The 22411-nt window shown below is 39.9% G+C and overlaps 1 protein-coding gene across 1 annotated transcript in view; it reads right to left on the bottom strand.

Moving 5' to 3' along the window:
• Positions 1–21661, bottom strand: part of DCP1A (decapping mRNA 1A) — a gene marked incomplete at its 5' end in the record, with an annotated part of 31361 nt that extends 9700 nt beyond the window's left edge. Inside the window, 5 exons of the mRNA XM_010142916.1 lie at positions 1629–1748; positions 3920–4055; positions 10361–10427; positions 19821–19948; positions 21621–21661. Of these exons, the coding sequence (XP_010141218.1) occupies positions 1629–1748; positions 3920–4055; positions 10361–10427; positions 19821–19948; positions 21621–21661 (492 nt within the window). The remainder of the gene's footprint in view (positions 1–1628; positions 1749–3919; positions 4056–10360; positions 10428–19820; positions 19949–21620) is intronic.
• Between the last annotated feature and the right edge of the window lie 750 nt (positions 21662–22411).

Raw genomic sequence — 22411 nt, 5'->3', positions numbered from 1 at the left:
GCCCACACCCTAGCACTAACTGGTACTGGAAATTATTTCTACTACTACAAAGCGAGTGCTTTGTTTACAAGTACTAAGCGCTAGGTTGCACACAGTTTTGTAGGGCATTTCATTTTCCAGACACGGTGGTTTATCGCACCAGAAACACAACAGCACGCTGTGACAAGGCCGGGAGGCAGAACCTGCAGCTCACCTCGGTGGGGGATTTGCGGAGCAGAACCACTTCTGGCCTTGCCATGCCCACTGGGTGGCACTGTCAGCAGGCCCAAGTTACTTAAGAGAGGTGTTATCGCGCCAGAAACACAACAGCACGCTGTGACAAGGCCGGGAGGCAGAACCTGCAGCTCACCTCGGTGGGGGATTTGCGGAGCAGAACCACTTCTGGCCTTGCCATGCCCACTGGGTGGCACTGTCAGCAGGCCCAAGTTACTTAAGAGAGAATTTAGTTATTGCAGAATTCATATTTTTCTAAATGTGTCTCTAGAAACTCTTGTATGGAGCTAACAGCTTCCTTGTGCAGCAGCGCTTACTAGAAAATGAAGCCAGCTACTGAACTGTTGCTATCTATTCCAGTCACTCCAGTGACGATAGTGTTTTCTAATAAGTTTCCCTGGTTCAAAGACAACACTTACATGAAGCAGAGGTTATTTTCACTAGCATTTTTACTGTGGCTTAAACTTTAATTACAGCAGTAGCACCAAACTTTAGAATTTGTAGATATCTGGATACAAGCTAATTCAACGTGTATCTAACACCTGAAATAGATCTCAACAATAGCATTACCACAATTTGAGCAACATCTCTCCCCAACAAAAAAGAAAATTTTTTCCACAGTATTTCCCTTTCTGCAGAGGAAGGGATATATTCTCAAAAAATTCTTAACACAGGGAAAAAAAAAAAAATATACAACACAACCTCCGCAACAGTCCCCCCTGCCCCAAACAGAACCAAAAAAACTTTGAAGCAAACCAAAGCACACACACTTTTCCCGCAATCTAACTACGAAGGAATCAGCCAAGCGGACTGATAGCATTACCCAACAGCCATACAAGCAGAGGTTCAGAGCAAGATACCAAGGAGCGGGAGAGGACAGGTACACGCATTTTCAGCTGCACCAAAGAATTGGGTGCTGCTGTGACTGAAGCCCTGTTCCTTGCCTAGCAATCCACTGATGATTTCAGTTAGCAGCCTGTAGCTAGTGCTTTGAAAGCAGCAGAGACACACCTTAAGTCAATGTCTCAAACATGAGAAGACAGGCCTTGAGTGTGAAAGACTGCAGTGCAGCACACGGCTAACCGATGCCATGTTCACTCCAGTTATGTGGCAGAGGGAATTTATTTCTTGTGTCTGGGCCCTGCAAGTCACCCTGCAAGTCACCACAGACTGACCTCTTCCAGAGTCCAAGTTAGGCCATTCGAATGTACCCGGATATTCACAGTAGTGTGGATTTTTAAACGCTAACTCAAAAGACAGAATTTAGGATCCTAAAAGTCTTCAAACCCATTAGCTTATTCAAAGCAGTAACATTCAGCAGATAGCACTGCAGGCATTCTAAGAAAAAATATTTTGGTAGCAAACCAAAGTACTGAATGGAAAAAACCAAATAGTGAGGTTTGGGTGAAACATACCTGTTCTTGCACCTGTAATGAAGGTTTTTGTTCTGAAGGCTCTGTGCTTTCTGGCTTTGGAGGATTTGCATTTTGTTGCATTCCAGAACTTGATACAATACTTAAGTCACTGATCTGATTCTAAGGGAAAAAAAAATTAGCACAAATAGATGAGTTTTAAGTCTACATTTATGTGCTACGACAACCTTGTTTGCATGGCACTGATTTTTGTCAAACACTGTGGAATCCACAAATTTTAAGAAATACAAATCACACCAGGACATCCACCATTGCCTATGTATTCAAAAAGCTCTTACTCTTTATTTGGAAAAAAAAGACAACTGGCTTAATATTTTTTCACTTAGAAATACATTAATAACAAGAACTAGTAATAATAATATAAAAATAATTTTTAAAAGGGCAAGCTTTTCACATCTTTTATCTGTGTTAACTGCTACTGAGGAAGTTTACTTCATTAAAGCAAGAACCAAAACCAGAAAAAAAACTTAGAAAAAAAAAATCCTGCTGGAAACCATTCTAAACGGCTGGCAAGAGAGCTTGTCACTGATTTATTTGCACGAGATTTAATTAACCCTGTACATTTTCAGAAGGTTTTAATTTGGATTTCTGTGAACAAAGCAGAAAACAGACGAGCTGCATTGTAACAGACAGGAAGTTTACAGATCAAGTAATAAATAAATGAATACAGAAATGGTATTACAGTTTAAACGACCAGTGGAAAAAAACCAAACAGTAGAACAATCCCACTTCCGATAGCTGTGCATATGATACCGCTGCACATCAGCACAACGCATGCTGATCGCTCTGGTCACTTACCCACAGCAGCAAAATAGAGGTTAAAGGTTTTAGCAACAAGTTAAAAAACAATCTGAGCTTTATTATTCTTTTGTTTTCAATTTCACTAGAGGATGAGCTGCAGCATGTTTCCATGCTCACGCTGAAACACACACACACAAAACACCGCCCTATAAAAAGCATCCATTCACTTCATTAAAAAAACCCCAAACCTCAGAACTCATTCATTTTACATATGGACTCGATGTAGCGAGTACTGGAAGGATTAAGCTGATTTGGAATCCTAGATTAAATCACTCAGACCTTCATAAATCTCTTTTTCGCTCTCTCTGCCCCCTTCTCATGCTGACACTCTGCCAATCTCATGTGGGCTGCACACAAGGATTACTGTATGATCCATCTGGAATGTACCAGGCAGATAAGCACTTTCTGCTCTGAAATACAAATTCATGTGTAATTATCAAGTGCCATAAAATAATATATATACATAAAAAAAAGGACAGGAAAGGGCTCTGTCTCGCAAGAAGCCATCTCCAAAACAAGTTGGTTACCTAACTGACATACCTGGGCTACAGGAAGTTCCAAAATTACTATGCCAGAGGCTTGTTGCTAAAGCTGAGGTGATCAACAGACCATTTTCCAAAGAGAAAGCCTTCCAGAAAGGCTTCCTTAAAAATTAAAGTAGGAAAACAGTCGTCCACTACAGTAATAATTGCAGAAATAAAACTCATTAATTCATGCAACTTGCAAATCCCACCCTGTTGTAAACTGATTTTTTCCCCACATTACCCCTTTTCCAAGTCATTGTACATCTGTGCTTGCATCACAGACATGGGACAGTTTACAAAGTTTCTGGACTTCGGTTACATTATTCAGCATGTCAAAGTGTCTTATTGTGCAGCTCAATGAATTCTCTTGATTACAGGATGAATCGTAACAGATTTCCAGTGATTTTCAATACAGAGAAAAAACCTGAGAAACCCAAAGTGTCAGCCACTATAAGGAATATTTACAATAATGGAACTTCAAGATCACAAAACCAGACATTTCAGTGGTACTCTCTTCTACAGGGTTACATATATTCCTATTCACATTTCTTCTGACAATGATCTCACAAAAGCAGGCAGTAGAGGTGTACTGAGATTAAGCAGGCCATGCACCCATTCTAGAAAAACATTTTGCCAAGTCTCCATCTCTAGGTGTCTGGTTTTAAAACCATATTTTTCCCCTCAGAAGGCAGCAATTCAAACACAAGAATACACAGGCCCATTAAATTCCAGCTCAGGTGCACTGCTTTGCAGCCTTGGGTTAGAGGGTATTGCACAGGACAACAGATAAGAATTAACCTCTATCATCTCTCTCTGAGATCACAGGGCCTGATATTTCAGTGGACTCCATATGATGTGCTAAGCCCCTTATTTGGAAGTAGAAGTAGTGTTTTTATTTGTTCATAAGGTTACAGGGGAGAAAAAAAAAAAAAAAAGACACTTCCTTACTCGTTCATATTCATCCTTGGCTTTACTAAGCATTTCCAGGATGTCAATGGGCCTGTCATTGCAGCCATTGGTTCTGCTGGGACTTTTTCGGTCCTGGGAAACTTGCTGTGATCTTTGAGCTTCTTGTTCCACCACTCTATAACAGGAAGGGAGAAACAGGATTTTAAAATTTTATCTGGAGTTAACATATTGAAAAAAGCAGTACAGAAAAGTGTACTCCCAGCCTTTTAACGCATTTTGTTCTACCTCAATAAAAACCTACCAAAGTTACAAGTTTTCATTTGCTACCAGGCTTATACAAGTCAAACTGTCAAACGGTCCATATGATTTATCTCCAGTTCAGACCCCACTGGTCTGTCTCTCACAAAGCTGCCTACAGTAAACACCACTTCTGTAACACCGTCAAATTTAGACATTTTTACAATAACATACATGGATATTCAAGTATGTGTTTCACTAAAAGCACATGTGTTATACCACAGACAGTGATAGACATTTTTTCCATACTTAGCCAAATCAAGCATATCATTGGACAAAACGAATTACAGAACAGTTCTAATTTAAGATGAGGCCTACCACTGTACAACAAAACAAAGGCAGTGAGAAAGAAGAGATCTGTCTCACACCAGATGTCTCTGGAGTCCGTCTGCAAGGAGGCTTAAAGATAGTTACCCCTCACTCCCCCCACTTCAGGCTCTGGAAAGAAGGGCAAACCATTTTCTTCTCTAGCTGGAGCCATTCTGATTACCTTCAAGTCTACAACACGTCTCTTCCTCTGGCCCTTGGTGCCTATACTTCATTCACCATTTCTACTCCACTCCTACCTGCCTCAAGTATCAAAACCCTTCAGTTTAAAAGACAGCGAAGAGATGCAGAAGATGATGCAGACCTGGTATGTTTCATTAATAAAATAAAGGCAACGCATACTTCTAAATCCATATGCAGTTCATAAGATATACATGGCTGTGCAACGCGCTAAAGCTTATCCTCTTGAAATAAACACACACCAGTCTGTAATCCCTTCTTTTTTAAGCCTGCATTAATCAAATATGTTAAAAAAAACCAAGCACTGTAAAGAGGGCAGAGCTCTGGAGCTGGCACATCACTTGAGAACTCTCATGCTGTGGAACTGATGGCTGATGGGGGAGCCAAGAGGTGCCATCATAACAATCACAGAAAGCGTCAATCATTCCAGCCTCCAGTTTCTTTGGGTCAGGATTCAGGACAAACTCTAGATTTTATAGGCTGTAGAGTAAATAGATATTTATATGCAACTCTATTTTGCCATTTCTGAGGAAAAAAAAAGCTCAAGTCTTGGAAATTTCTTCCCAGTTTTCTAGCAGCCAAGCCTCTTTATTTCGCTGGAGCGTAGCTGCATTTATTTGAAGAAAGGTTAGACTTGGCTTTCAACAATTCAGTGTTGCTTTCAAAATTACTTTGAAAATTTGTAATCACACCAGCTGCTTATTTACCCAGCTTCTCATTGTTAGTACAGCTTTCTCTGTAAGCATTCACCTGCACTCCCTATTCACTCAGAGCAGGGAAGCCAATCTGGAGGCCACTCTCTGCAGTTTCTAAGAACTAATGCATGTGCTTGTTTGGGTGAAGCAGCTCAATGGCTTCTACAGAGACACACTGAGGGAACATTTTTTTCTAGCACTCCGCACGATCATACAGTCCTGACTTAGGACCTGTTTAAACTCAACTCCAAAACTAGGGACAAGAAAGGGCAAGGTAAAAGAACCAGAATACTTTGCTGAGATTAAGTGTCAGCATAATTGTATCAGAAAAAAAAACCCCACTTCAGTTAAAGGGACAATTCTGGACAACTGAAGTCACACATGTACTGCTGACAGGTGAAGCAAAGGCAAAAGACTCTCCTTCTGCTCTTCACTAGTTGGTCCAGAAGGTTTCAATAAAGCGCCTTCCCATTAAAATAGTACTAATTGGATTCACAATAAACTATCTTCAAGGAGTACATGTATTTCACAGAAATGTTTCACAAAGGTTTCTGAAAAACATTTAATATTTTCCTATTGTCCATTATGAAGTGTTTGTTACCTTTTTTTGAAGAAAAACAAATTATCTGCTCATGTAGATAACTGTCTGTCAGCTCTTCCTCCATCTGCTGTGTCTTGTGTAGGTCACAGTCTCATGGTGATGATGGAGTAAATGTGAAACAGTATACCTCAAAACTCTCCGAGATACCCTCCCACTCAGAGCTTGCTGCCTGTATCTCAGAAGCCAGTTTGGGTCTGATTGTTGAAACAGGGTAAAACAAGCTTATAAACTAACCTAAAAATAAACCCCCCCTACAATTTACAAGTCAGAACACAATAGTTCACAAAGATTTGGAAAACCCTGGTTTCTAGAAAGCTACTTCTTCCAGAAAGCTCATCCCTCAAACAATCATCTTGACGTAACTTGATCCCACTTAATTCCTTCTGAAGTTAGGAGATTCATGAAACGAAAATTTTTTTTCATTTCAAGAAATTCTAAATATTTTTTTTTAAAAAGAAAGAGCACTGTAAATTGCAGTGCTGCAAAAAAAAAAAATCAGCTGATGCAAATCTGTACACTGAGCATGCTCTGTGCTCAATCCAGGATTAAATCTTTTTTAAGCAAGGCCTGCTGTTTCTTTCCATTATATCAGGCAGTGGAAGCAGCACACGTTCCTTCAGGGACACAGTAGCTGCTGTGACAGCTTCTTTAAGATCATCTGCAGTTACAGCATTGAAACTATACCTGGCACAACCTCACAGAAGGGGGTGGCGAGCAAGGAGAGAGAGAATGTGAGAAGTGAAGTCTGATTACAAAGCCTACAAACACTAATTTACTTTTCTTTTGAAAGATAAGCCACCAAAATCTAAATGGACGGCCTGCAATCTTGTTAACTCAGTCTGGCACAATAAGGTCAAGTCAAACAGCAGGAAAGGGAATGCAAATCTCCTTGAAACCTTTTATGGTTATGTTTATGAAGCTCGGAGGTACTAAAAGGCAGTACTCTTTCCTGTCAGTGATAAAACACCCACCTATACAAAAGGGTGCAAACCCATATTTCTACCCAAGACAAAGACAAAAAACTGTGGAACAGAATTAGTACTCTTGGAAGACAATGAACGTATTTATTTCAAATATACAGAACTGAGCCTGACGGAGCCTGCTACTGTGCACTGAAATGAAGCTTTCTTTCTCGAAGATTCATTTTATTTTTCCAAAGTAAAGAGTACATAGTTTTCTTAAATACATCTTTAATCCCAGGATAAATAATTGCTGTGGTTTCAGCCTCCTTTGTATAGAGGAGCACAGTATCGGAAGTATCAGAATTGCTAATTTTCTTCTGACTGCCTTCTACCTATTTTAGGGGAGAGAAAGTGCGATGCTTGTGGAAACAGATGTCACCAAAACTGTATCAATCTGCTTCCCATCATTTCCAACAACAGCCTCAGAAGTGCAGCTTTTCCATGCCACAGTAATGTGCAACTAGAATGCCTTCATTTCGTTTTCCCTGATTCAAATCTTTAGATACTCAGAAGCTTAAGACACATGGCACCAAATGAAGTGTCACTTCATTCTACAGCGCTTTGTCAACAAATACAAGTAAACACAGTTGCACTAAATACCTCTCTCAGTACAGAAATGGTTCTGCCAATACTTTTGTTACTCCCAAACCAATAAACAATTTTAAAGGAAAAAAGAGCTAGAAGTATTCAGACATTCCACAATCTAATAATGAAGAAAGGCGTCACAACAGAAAGCACGTAGACAATGAAAGACTTACTTCTAGCAGTGCTTAGGCTAGCAAAGATCACTCACACCTTTTCTGACCAAGTTAATGGCAGCAAAGACTAAAAATCACACTGCAGTGAGTCCTGGACAGCTCAGCAAAATATAACTGTCTGATTGGACACGGACAGAATACAGTGAATCTTTTCATGTACCCATTTGATTTCTCTACATTCGCTTGCATAGGTTTGAAGTGACAAAGCTCAATTCACGTTCCCCAGTCTGCTGGATGCATTAACTCTAATTTCAGATTCAAAGACACTTTTACTCCACAATAATTCCAACAGCTACCATAAAAAGCTGCAACATTTTAAAAATACATTTCAGCTTTTTGACCTTCCGAACTATTTTGTAATCTCAAACTTTCTAGGGTGCTGAGACGCTACAACCACTAGAGCGAGTGAGTATCTGCACCACCAACAGGGGCAAAGTAGTAACACCAACTTTGGCACTTCTGCCTCTGTGTGTTAATAGAGCTGCAATACAGGCATCAGGGGCACAGGAAGAGGCCGGCTACGGTAGTTTACCAAGGAGATGACAATAAAGCTCAGATTATTCCTAGACTAACTTTATATGACCTGCTGGGTTACAGTTATCGCCAGATTATTACAGAATACAGCAAAAAGGGTAGACGCGCTCTACGGACTGCTGCATCACAGCAAGATCAGTCCGTTACCTGATTAAGACCCCTGAAGAATCTCCAGCATCGCCAGATTATTACAGAATACAGCAAAAAGGGTAGACGCGCTCTACGGACTGCTGCATCACAGCAAGATCAGTCCGTTACCTGATTAAGACCCCTGAAGTATCTACAGCCCGTGACTACTGCTACACTGACTAGACCAGTTTAACACCAAATGAGCTCAGGTTTTGCTACGTGACACTTTGATCTGCAGTGTGGTTGTGCGTGACAGAATAAGAACGTGGGAGAGTTTGAAGGGTTCAGCTCTCTGTCCGACTTCAAACATTAATTGTGGTTTTAAATTAAAAGGTGCATTAAAAAAAGAGAGCCATGCCCTTCTGAGACTCTGTTTATAAAAAGGAGAGGCAATAGACATTTTGTTATTTGTTTTGGCAATAATTTCAGAGAGTCAGTTTCACACAATTGTTTTCCCTTAACTCCTACAATTAATGTTTATATTTGGACAAGGCAAATAACAGCAAGAAGTCCAACACAGCTGGGAAGAAAAAAAAAATAGGAAAAAGTAGTAATAATTGGAAATGGGAATGTTTAGTGCATCAGGGTGAGAGAAAAGTTAGGATTTAGAAAGAGATCTTGATATCAAAGTCTGGTTTTTTTGTTGTCTTCCATTGCTTTTGTGGGGAATAGCCAAAATAATCCAAAGCAAAAATCCCAGACCAAGAAATTAAGAATTCAGCTTAAAATGTCTACACTACAGCTAGTTTCTATATAATTAAATTTTGCCAGTCTTCAAGGTGTCCTGACTTACAAGACATGACATTGATGGAAGCAGGCAATAGAGAAGGAGTGTGATGGCAAAGAAAAGCCAAGCAGAGAACAAGGGATGAAACTATACCCTGCATATCTGCACTTCGCAGTTTTGCTAGTGTAACTGCCCTGACACACAATTCAGGCTCCTTCCTTTCATCAAGACATTGAAGATTTCCTTAATTCTCATCTTTTTCTATTAGTAAAAAGTCTTGGCTTAATCTGCAAGGCACCTCATCTAAAGGAACAGAAAGGTGCAAGAACACTCTCCAATCACAACGTGTTTTGAAGACTTATGCCACATCGCCATCACAAACAGGTCCGGCCTTCTTTGAGCTCTGCTGTTCACTCCAAGTTCCGTACTCCGGTGGGAAGGCCTCCGCAGCGGCGGCAGTCCGGCCAGCCGCAGTACAGACACGCGAGCGGTATTGCTCCAGCGACAGCGGTTCAAACAAACCAACAAAGCTGTGCTATGGCAAACCCAGTCTTTTATTAAACTGAAATCACTCCAGAAGTTCTCCAGCTGCGTGACATCTCTAGCAGCCCTTGGAACTAAAATAAGTGACATGGCAGCTTTATAAATCAAGTCTATCTCCAAAGGGGACAAAAAAACAATAACAAAAAGACCCCAAACCACAATTCAGAAACTAGCAACAGCCAGCTGCCGTTGTTCCATGGGTTTGCTTACGCTCCCAACATCAGTTCAATTGTACAGGATTCCACCCACTTCTCCCGCTATTCTCCAATCTCTTCATTTTAGTCAGGAATAATAACCAAGCCTTAAAAAAAGCCACACAACACAAACCCAAACAAAAACCAGCCTGCCACCAAACAAACCACAAAACCAACCAAAAACCCACGGCCATCATTTATTTTATTATGCTTCCGGCATCAGAGAATCTTTTGCAAGCACTCCTGTATGAAATAAAATATAAACTAATAAACAGCATTCATACTTGCTTTCTTTGGAAAATGCCAACTAACACTTCATCTGATTTTTTTTTTTACCTTTTAGCTGAAAATTTTAATGCTGTAATTTTTTAAAAAACTAACAAAGTTTTATTACTAAAAATAATGAGTACCAGCAAGAACATTGTATTTTTCTATTTAAGGAGAGTGAGAAAAAACCCAAACACATTTAATAAGTTCATTTTTTTTCTGTGCTGCATAAAAGAATTATAGAATAATAAGACCACAGTACTTACTTAGCCATGAGTTTTGCTATTCGATGACAGTCATTCTTGTCGTAAAACCAGATACTGTAAATTGACACTTGAAAATAAGGGGAAAAAAAGCAAGTGTAAGACAGAGGTTTAAAAAAATCAAATCAATAGGGAAAAGGCAAAAAACCAACAGTCCATTAGATCTGCAACATACAAATTACTATCAATTTCCACTCAAATATTCTATGTGTGACTGGCTACTATTTATAAAGAAATTGGAAAGAGCACATGTGCAAACACAACTTCAGTCAGATTAAATGCAAGGACTACAAAATGTTGACACGGTTTGTCAATAAAAGCAGCAGGAAAATGAAATTTTAACTGCCAGATGCCTTCTCACTACAGTTGCAACCTTCTGTTTTGCATTTCTGACTTTACCTTTTGACTGGGCTAAAAAAGGTTTTAAATTTGTCAATTTTTGAAGCTCAACAAAAAGATCAGCACTGGAATTGCAGTACGACAGTTCAGTCAGAGGCTCCCTGGAAGGTCCGCTCTCCAGATGCTTTTTGTAAGAGAAGTAATTGCACAGGAAGGAAGCAGTTCCAAAGCTCCAATCACATTCACGCAGCAGCTTAAAACTAGATTCATACTGACCGCTACTCTTTGAAGGTATCAAGGATAAAGCAATGAGGGCAAAAGGGTTCCAGCTCAGCAAGACTTTCTAAAAGCCGGAACTGGGCTTAGTAAGCAAAATTCTACTGAAAATTGACGGAGTTAGACCCTGATTGCTAAGAGATACTCCATCAGAGGGAGAAACTTTGTCAGCAGTGCCACGCACCATTTCTTCATCAGCAATCCCACTTTAAGGAGGGCAGCTGTACCCTCCCCACTCATCTCCTCACTGTCACCACAGTTGTGCCACACAACAAACCTGCAGAACCCTTTTCAGAATTGTATTTCATCCAACCTACAAAGCAAGCTACTTTCAATCTTGGTTCACCTATGAAGTTTGCTAATACATCATGTGCAGGTACATCAAAGGCACTTAAGACACTTTGCACAGAATCACAGGACCATCTGGTTGGAAGAGATCTTTAAGATCAACAAGCCCAACTGTTCACCCAGCACTGCCAGGGTCCCTAAACCATGTCCCTCAATACCAGATCCAGAGGCTTTTAAACTCCTCCAGGGAGGGGGACTCCACCACCTCCCCGGGCAGCCTGTGCCAACGCTTACTGACCCTCTCTGTAAAGAAATTCTTCCTGATATCTCCCTGGCACAATTTAAGACCATTTTCTCTTGTCCTGTCACTTCTCACATGAAAATATTTTCATTTCTGAAAAGACACTTTTAGCCTCTTAAACCTCATCTTTATACTACAGTTCATGCTATGCTTTCATGAAGTTAAAAATCACTAACTGATTATACAAATATGATAGAAAGCGAAGGAATGTTTTTTAAAAAAAATACACAACCTTTTCCAGCCAGATGTAGATTTTTATTCCAAAGTGAAATCTTTTTTTTCTCCCTCAAAACACTCAGAATCTCAAAGTTATTGCAAGCCATCGCAAAGAGGCAAATTATTTACAAAACTTTATTTTTAGACCTTCCAGTTATAATAGGCTTACTATGCTGAATCAAAACCCTCAAAACACTATGCCCACACCTCATGTCTATAACAGTATCTGAAGACAAGACAAAGTTTTACTTTGCTGCTTTTTAAAAAAAATTATTAAATAGCAACTATATTCATTTGGGTGTTTGTTTCTTTAGAAGTCTCAACAGAGCTTTTCAAGCCATAATAAAAGAAATCAACACAGCACAAGTTAAGAAGCTTTCCTCTTACAAAAGACAGAAGCAATTGGGAAAAGAAAATCCTAAAAACACGTAATACATTTCACATGTGTAAGCAATGCCTACAAAATATTTAGTAATATTTACAGTATAATACAACTGGATTGTATTGCAGAGAAACCTGAAAATGTTTCCAGTTTGAGCTACTTTAGTCATGTAGCATATTTTACCACTGAAAATAAAGCTCTTTCCCTTCCCTGACTTCATTATCAGACAAACTGCCAAGAGCAGAAAGCTTCTTCAAATGCATACTTGCCGAAGCAATGAAGATAGGAACCTATAATGATAATCTTAATGGGACAAATGATAAAAGTCACTCTCAATTCTGCCAGAAACAAGCCTACACAAGAGCAGAAGTAGATCCAAATCTCAGACTGGTGTACAGGGTATCAGGTTTTTTCCACTCCGTACTACTGGCAAGCAATCATAGGAGTCACTGCAAAACATTAACAGAATTACAAAGATGTAAAGCAGATTGTGAACAAGTAAACTCAGGCATTAGATACGGTCCAACAGGCTGGAATGTTTACCTTCCTCTTTTCAAAAGAGGGCTCATTTGTATTGTCGTGTCAGCTTCCTTGCCCCAGAAGTCTGTGTGTGTGTCCCAAGTGTGTTACTGTATTTGATGTACTTCTCACATGCATACGACTTCAGCTAAACATCCTCTTATTAAAACCAGAGTTGGTACTTGCCAGTTCTTTTCAAATCTGTTGATCTTTTTACTATACCCAGCACAAACATTAGCTGGATGTTCTTATGTCCAACGGCGCATCTTTCTGCTGCAGTGCTTTTAGGAGTTTCATCCAACAGACATCACTAAATTAAGTCACTCACTTTTCCATCTAGTTCACTTTCCATCCAAGTTTTCTACACCAAATGCTGGGCAGCATCTTTAGTAATCAAGTCCAAGCAGTCTGTAATCATTATCAGCAGTATCTTTTAGTTGGATTCATGCTACATTTTGACACGCATGAAATCATGAGTAACCCATATCACAGACAAATCAGACTCTGTAAAATTAAAAGTAGTAATCAGTTACCTCCATCTATGTTCTTTTCTGATGTATGTAATTTTTATTGGAAACTCTGATCCACAAATATTTATCTCAACACATAACACTCAACTTCTCTCCAAACTTGACTAGATCAATCATTAAAACTTGATTGAAATTACTATGGGAAAACAAAGAGATTTTGACAAAACAAAAGCATTATGGAAGTCTTGTGCTCATGTCAAACAGTTGGAAGACACCAAAAGGAAGATTTTGTTCTCTTCTACATGGTTCATGGGACAATCAGTTTACTCCTCCAATGCTGCCCAGTAGGCAGATCTGAATTAACAGTGGAGATAAAATGCCACAGCGAAACAGACCTCATTCTTTGCAACGTAAAATCTAGTTGTGTCCCAAACCTGGAGTTTCACTTCAGTTTTCTCTTCCCCTTTTTTTAAGCAGGAAGAGGCTGGTGACACTGCTTCACATTCCCACTTCACCTTTAACTCATTCTATCCCAATTCACCCCTCTCCCTTATGTCAGCAGAATAAACTTCAGTCCAGAGCAGTTCCTTCATATTGTTTGTGCGTCAGCTTCACAAACATGCCGTCTAGCACAAGAGGGCAGAAACAAGAAGCTGGGAGCAGCAAGTAAAGCAAAACTGTCAAAATGTTCATGAAGCTGTAGCCTGAGAAAGCCTTGCCTGCAGAAGTGACATGGGACTCTTCAGCACTGCCAGTTTCAGAGATTCCAGACACTACCACTCTCCTGCCTTAGGCAGTTTAGCCTTTTGTGCAGACACAGCTTCATCTCATTCAAAAAGATGATCTGTTTAGAAGTTAACTGGTTGGAAGAACTGACAGAAGAGAGAGAGTTTCATTTTACAGTTCCAATTTAGATGTTGCCATACAATGAAGCAGAACAACTGGAAGTGGAAGACCTTTCAAACTTGTATTTTGAAAGCTGTCCTATAACATAGTCGTGGAAATCAACTTCACCTGCTCTCACTCCCATAAAGAAAAGCACACATATGCATCATTTTACACTTCCAACAGCATTTAAGGCAAAAGCGCATAAAGCGATCTCTCTCAAAGCTTGTATTCCTTCCAGAAGCAAGGTTAGCCGAAATGGCACCTCTTCTTAGTCAGCCTGCTCTAGTATCTTCTCATCTGAGATTCCTCATTCTCTACTCCTATTTTCCTCAATTTTAATATTAGTCTGCCACATAGATTTATAAGTCATTAGAATGACTAGAAGAAATCCCTCCCCTTCTTACTGCTTTGAATACCTAGGGCCATTTCACAAATGCAGCTGACAGCACAATGCACTGGAGTAAGTCAGCAGGCGGCAAACACCACCCAGGATCGGGAACACTTTGACAAAGCGTAGCGTGCAATGGGAGGGATCACTACAACACCAAAGAAGAGCAGAAGACCCCCTCCAGTTAAAAGTCTCATCTTTCAGGTCATGTAAAACATTTCTAGAACACCGTAACAGCTTTAGGAGATTCCTTCCCTCCCCCCAGCCTACATTTCTTCTCCCGCTATAAACAGGCTCCTTTCTTATCTCGGACTAAACCCTGGGGTTAATGCACTAGCTGGAAAGCCATTCAGCTTCAGCAATCACAGATAAGTTCCACTTAATGCACTGCCTGCCAGAAGCACAGGTGATAATGAGAGACTTTCCTTACCAGTAAAGAAGCCCTGTTTTAGAACCAGTCAGGAGCTCTTTCAAAGAATTTTAAAAGCCATTTGAAATAATGAAAGTCATTTTGCCTTTGCTGTTGTGAATAGGTTTGTTTAATGGTCATACAAGCCCAGAAGACAGCACTTTGTAACTGAGTTTTCCACTTGAATGTATAAACCTCTCCAAAATCCACTGGTTTTGTTATCCCTTGGACAGGAATAAGAAGCAAGCACCAAAAAAAAAAACACCCAAAAAACAAAACAAAAAAAACCCCCACCACAGACAAAGACCATCTATTTTAACACCTAAGTTTTATGCTTAGCATCTCTCTTTTCAGCACCATGGAAATCAATCTGCCTGACCTCTCAAGTGAACTAGCTTGGATTAAAAAGCCTTTTAATCAAGACCAACAGCACCGATACAGAGGGAAAGTTATAAGCGAGAGAGACTTAGAAGCATGCTTCTTGAAGTCTGCAAGAGGAAAGTTGGCCATTGCTTAAAACTCCAATTAATTTTCCTCTGTTATTAAGCAAACTATCAACTACCAGCTCCAAATTCTCACATTACAAACTGAAAGTACTGAACTTTCAGAGAGCACTATTATTACTGTTACCGTAGAACTGTAACACATTTTTTTAAACTGAGTTTAATATACTTTTCACAAAAAACAGACAAAAAGGAACCAAGCTTAGGTTCATAAAAAAAGGTTAACAGAATTCAGTGCTTCATGAACAAATACTCTGAATCCCATTCACGCATCCAGAGGCAAACCGAGACAAGGACTCAATGTACCCAGCAACACACATTCCCGATTAAGCAATAAGAAGTATCACAGTAAGTATAATCTAAAAATTCCTTGTAAGAGGAATTCTGAATTAAAAGTACGTAACATTAAGTCAAATGAGTTATTTTCATTTTGGTAGTTTCTTGATTTGTTCACATTTGGAGCTATTTGCTTTAATTTGCTCTCTAACAATGAAAACTACAACACTTTTTTTTTTCTTCTCTATTTACCACTCTAACTGTATGATGTCTCACAGATTCTTAGTCATACCCTCCGTCATTTTTGTTTTAGGATCTGATGCCTCTGAATAAATGGTATAAGTTTTCAGGCAGCATTATTTACAAGTTTTAAAGTAGACTTAGCCTCGCCCAAAATTTTGGGGTTAAGTATTCTTTTGGGGCTTGAACCATATTATGTAGCCAGAATGATTTTGAGGGGGAAAAAAAAGAAAAAGAAATCTGGAATTGGGAAAGATTTCCCCATTACCGGCTACAATATTAAAAAGTTATTTTTCTGGAGAGAAAACAAACAAACAAATGCTTCTACATGTTTTCCATCTAACCAGAATAAGGAATAACAAATTGACCTGAATGTCTTGCATGTCACTCAGTGAAGAGAACAAAAGGTAGATAAAAGAAAGGTGCTGTATCAACTTGGCCTATGCTCCTTCCAGAATACCTATGAAAATCTCCTTCATATCCCACCCTGCAAAAACAGGGAACCCCAAAAAACTCTGAACAATAAGGCAGGCCTCCTTTGCCATGAGAGTAAAATGGCAATTAGCTAGTCGTGTTCTAAGAGTATGAAAAATTGTGTGACTGGATAAAGGATCTCATGTCTACAGCTTAACCAAAGTAAGTTCCAATATGCAAACTAAAAATTCCATTGTATCTTAAAAATAAGTATTTGAACAAATCAAACCATATAAGAATGGTAAAACCCACCAAAAATATGATCTAGCATGACAGGCAAATCACTCTTCCAGCCTCCAGCCAAGCACAAATAAGGTTTCTACACTGCTTGCAAAGTTTCTCATGTAACTTAGTAGCAGCTCTGCATGTTCTGGAGTACCTCTCAATATACTCAGAACAGCTCTCATGCCATCTAAGACAGAAATGCCAGAGGCCTGGTCTGGTACACATAACAGACTTCACCCTTACTATCTTCTTAAGTCAAGAGAGAATCCCAAAGCAAAGTGAAAATGCGAAGTTTATAAACCTATAGCTATCATATGCAGTTACAAAGCTTGTTGACATGGAACCTTCCCCGAATGGGTGGTGGTATAATGCTGCTTGGATCATCTTCTGCTACTTCTGCCGTGCCCTGGGGAAGTGTAAACCATGACTTCTCATTGATCCTGTTACAACCTGTTACAATACAGGCACAAAATATATTTGTCTCTGCCAAAGAGCAGTATTAATAAACATAATTTTAGGTTTTTATCAGGTAGTCTGAACTATTCCCCATCTTTAAGCTAAAGAAGCAGAATCGTGAGGTCAATAATTCAGCAATCTTAGCGGGTCAACTTAGTCTTATGAATTTCTAATTATTACAGTAGTCTTCCTCAAGCAGAATACAAAAAAACCCACACCACCAACAGAACTCACTCTAGAAGAAGCAGGGCCGTTCTCAACGCTCTGTACAAGCAGCAGTTTTTCCTTGCACAAGCTAGCAGTCACTAAGGGACCTCAGAAGAACTTCACATTAAGCCATCAGAGTGACACCATATTAAACCCTTAGAGCTACGTGTTATAGCAACCACTGGCTTAAAACTCCTATTGGAATTAGTCTCAAAAATGCAAAGGTTTTTCATGCCAGGAGGCAGCCGAGCAGATGGGGGTACCCGTCCACATGAAAAGGCTTTGGACAAGAATCCCCTAATTCAGCCACACAAATAAAATGTAGACATGCTGAAATTTGTCTGCAAATCCAGATCAGGCCTGAAGTGTTGTGGGTTGTTTTCTTTTTTTAAGTTTCACAAATACTATGCAGTTAGAGGCAAACAGCTTTAACATCTCAATCATATAATTTGCCTTTTTCTAACTAATTCCAGGGACAGAGGTCAGAAAATTTGGGAAACTGCGTGTGAGGAAGAAAATCCAAAACATAACAATTAAATGCAAAATTTATGGGAGTTAGTGGTACTGAAATCGTAAGGAATAAAAAGCTTAGATGCTGTTTTTTATGCTTTTAAGCTTGTATTTGAACAAAGCAACCACTAGCAGAGCACACAAAAACTGATCTGCTGCTTATTTGTGGCACTTGGGGAAATGACTCAGGACATACTAACTACACGGAACATTTTGCAATCAGTGTAGACTGCTTCTGGACATGCTACCACCCTCTTCCAGGAGACAGGACAGAGTGACAAAATAAAAGGTAGTTTCTGACCAAAGGCTTTTAAAATGACAATGGGAAAGATGTAAGAAGAAACAAAACCCCCTCAATTCCTTTAGAATGCAATTGTTTCCCATATCCAGTCTATAATATTTTCCTTGCTCACCTTCGTATGAATTTCTTCCTTCTCATACTGTTCTATGTCATCTCTATCCTAACTCCCACCAGCCTCCCACAGCTCTTACACAATGGCATCCCATAGGAAAAGGAGAGCTTTTATCAATGAGAGAAAGGCACAGAATCAGCTTTAGGGGTTTCTAATGAACTCACACACAGCCTGCCTTCTCTGACTGCTTCTTTAGGTGATCCTCTAGTCACTCCCACTCACATACCACACCATGGTAATTCCACTGCAGCTCCCGCTCCCTCATACCATCAGCAATTTCACCAAACAAATGAATCAACATCCTGCTTCCCTTATGTCACCTATCTCGCAGCTGCAATTCTGTCCTCTGTTGCCACTTCATCAGCCATCCTACCACCATCACCTGCAGCAGTTCTTCTTCCCAGGCAAGGTAACCAGCTCAAACATCCAACTCAATACAGTACTTTTTCTCCTCACAATTTCTTGCCAGTCATTTACTTTCCTAATCTCCTGGGCTTCTCAACCTAACAACAAGTTTTGACTTCTTCCTCTCAATGACACTTACAGAAGGAGGACTGCTAAGACTAGCAGAGAAGACCGCCCACCTTAAGCTGTTCTTTGTCACTGTAATGGAATCTACCTAGTCCCCACAGAACTCGTTCCAAGGGGGAACAGGAAGGGAACTTGACTGTTCTTTTAGGTACACTGAAGCATAGCCAAAGCAGCATTCCTATCTGCCATTCAAGGGGACATTCCAACAGGAAGAAGACATGGTGTTGATAAAGTACTGTATCCAGGCAGCATACAGGTTCTCTGAGTAATTCAGTAAGGGGAACCTGTCACTGACGGCAGCAAACTACTTCCAAGAACTTCACCTAGAAAAAGAGGACACTAAATGACACCTTTCAATCAGGCGGATCCTCTGCTCTGTGGGTGCCTTTTATTTACCTACTTAACCTAACGTGAATTTCATACACACATATACACCCTCTTGATCTCCTTCAGAGCTACATAGTGTATTCTTTAGCGCTTTGAAGTTCCAGAACTTTTAGCGTGCACCTAATCAGAACACAGTTCACTGGGCCTCAAAAGCTTGACTGATGACCCAAAACACTACTAGAATTCAAAAACAGAAGAAAATACTGACTGATATCTTGCTCATCTGTGTAAGGACTATCCTGACACCCAGACTTGTTCAAGTCTAGATTCCAGGAAACTCAATACAGACATCTATCTCCTGAGTCCAAAACCTTCTGTGCAGAAACAGACCTTCACCCTAGAGCTGAGCAATTTTCTCAACTGCTTCAAGCTGCTACTGATTAATACTTAATTTCTTACTTGAAAAAGAGGAAGATCTTAGAACAGTTCTTGGTGTTAAACACTTCCAAAATATATCAATCTCCATTACTCTTTTATAGTTCTTTATTAATGCCATAGCATAGATTAAACCTATCAGTTCATTAATTAAAATAATACAGCAATACTGAACATTTTTACTATATTTACTGAAAGCAGATGGTCATCGTAATATAAGAGCACAGCTATTTAAGCAAATCCAGCACTGTAGACAGAAAACATAAAGGTATTTCACCGGAACCTGCCCCATCGCATTATCCGTGAAGCAGACACTGCAGTAATCAGAAGCGGTCTAGGTTATAAAAACACGACGCAAAGTTTGTATGGATTAAAGGAAGTTATACTCACAGCTAGCATTTCTGTAGAGAAGAAAAGGTTCATGGAGCTGAAACTCCAAATCTTTGTTTACTGGTTCAACCAGGTTGTGCATGTTCAGTCGATTCACTATCGTAAAACCATGGTAAGGAGAAGCTGACCTATTGTTTCAATTAAAACAAACCCAAAGATTAATTCTTTGATCATCATATACAATTTGCTGAAACAGTTATGAATTAATCTTCAAACCTCCACTGCTTTGTTAGGTGAAAAACCCTAAAAGGTTTTAATTACTAAAAAAAAAAACCAAACCCCAAACCCAACCATCTATGGCAGGCCCAGGAAGGCAGGTGCATTCAATGCCTGATGTAAGCATTTGGAGGCATTTTAGGATCTTTTATTAGAGGGAAAAAACCCAAACCACTTAGGTAGCAATATTTACCCTAGTGTAAATACTTACTGTATGACAATAAAAAAAAAGCTGTTAGTTAAATAACATGAAATACACTTAGAGGGGAACCATACACAGTAATTCCTCCCTAAAGGAAGACTCTTAAGATAAAGATTTAACCTATTGTCCTCAGAGTAGGTATTAAGTTATTCAGAATTGTATTGCTTAGTGAAACAATTTATTATCTAGATTTTTGCTAGACATCAGGTGGAAAAATAAAACATCAAGCAAGCAGCACTGGAAGTTCACGATAGTTCATCTTCTCTCTTGCTGCGTGAAAGTCACGTCAGCACACTCGGCTGTGCCTGTAAGCAGCCGCACCATTGTTGCAGCAGCGTGATGAAGGCAGGGTAACAATCAGATCTAACGAGCTAGGGAATGCTAACATTTCTCTAACAGTTGCCTTTACCAAACGATCAACAACAAAATCTGTCAAGAGCTTCTACAGAGGAGACAAACAATTCTGACCGTAGCTAGTTCATCTGTTAATGTACCTAACAGAACTTCTTTGAAATAACCAGCTACTCACACAGAAGCTTTTTGCTTAGTTTTTTGGGGTTTAGTTTGGTTGGCTTTCACACACAATGCATTTTCAAGTTTGGAGCTAGTCAAGTAGACAGGAACTGGTTACCAGTATCCCTTCACAGTGCCAGGATGAAACATCGTAATGACCTTGTCTATGACCGGCTGTCTCGGGAGAGGTTCGGTCTGCATTAGTTATATTTCTGACAATCAATGGAATGTTATTTCATTGCTAGATTTTTTATTTGACTGTAATTTAAAACTTAGATGCATTATTGGTTTTATCTGATGACTCTTCCCAACACCCTTTCCCCCATCCCATATAAGTGCAAGTTTCCTTCATGGTTTTGTGAGAAAATCAAATAGCCTCCAAAACTACACACCAGCAGATCTCCAGCTTTTAGGCACCTCTGTCCATTTAAAAAAATTTCTGCCACTTCCTGACAGTAAGTTCGGAGAGATTTATTAGTTTGTCATCTGTGTTGTTTTCATAATCAACTTTATGGATTTTAGGAGAAAAAGGAACACTCAACATTTAACAAACTCAGTACATTACTGAATGCTATTGGAGTAACAAAATAAGCTCAAAAAAACCAGGATTTTGTGTAGACACACATGCAATGTTCATTAAGTTTAATGAATTTCAGGTGCTTTCAACAATGTTTTTTACCTATGTGCAGCGTTTACTCTTTACAAATGAATCTACAGACATTAACAGCTGGACAATTAAGTAATCACAGGTTTACTGGATGCAGTGAATCCAGCACGAAAGCTACACAGGAAGCCATCTGAGATTTGTTTTCTTAGGAAGAGAAATTAACCACCCCACCCACCAAAACCCCCCCCCAAAACCACCTTACCTTTTGTACACAAATAAGGTCCCTTCTATGTCGGTTTTCTCCTACAAGAGACAGCAACTGCATTTAAGGGACATGCTTGTTCACACAGTTGTGCAGCATTTTAACTACAGAGATTTACAATTTCCAATAACCTTAACTTTCCATGAGATGTGACATCACAGGACTAAAAATATGCTCTCTTATTTTCAGAAGCTACCTATTTTTAAAGTAATATTAGGAAATTTAACCCGTATCCAGAAGATTCTGTTCATGTTCTCAACCTGATGATGTGATGTACAGTACTCTACAGCCTTCCTGTGCTGAGCCTGGTGGGTCAGAGCTGAACGCCCTTCTTACATCTCCTCATCTGGCACAAACTACAGCCCTTCTGCCTGCCAGTATGAGACAGGGTGTCTTCCACAGCGTTCCTTAAATGAAGGTAATGGCATCACAACCAACAACAAAACAATGTAGGTATGGACCATGGCTGTGCCAGACTTCAGTTCTCACAGCAACCTTCACCATGCGCTTGTGGCCTGCAGGAAAGCACAGAAAGCTGCGTGCCGCTCCGGTGCTGCACGCAACGATGTGTATTAGGGCTCTGCTCAACACGCATGAGCAAATTACAATACAAAAAAATAAAAAGTCAACCCCGTAACGGCCACCAAGAGCAAAAGAAACCTCGGGCACGGCCAGCCCGGGCAGGCGAACAACGCTCTGTGCCTCCCCGAGCGCAAGCACAGCCTCGCCGCTCCTCGCCTCGCCGCTCCTCCGGCACTAGCGCCCTCCGCGTCCGGCACCTCTGCGGGGGA

This window comes from Buceros rhinoceros, unplaced genomic scaffold, assembly GCF_000710305.1.
Source record: "Buceros rhinoceros silvestris isolate BGI_N320 unplaced genomic scaffold, ASM71030v1 scaffold24819, whole genome shotgun sequence".
NCBI lineage: Eukaryota > Metazoa > Chordata > Aves > Bucerotiformes > Bucerotidae > Buceros > Buceros rhinoceros.
Note: the sequence above shows the minus strand (reverse complement) of the source record. Positions and strands in the feature narration are given on the sequence as shown.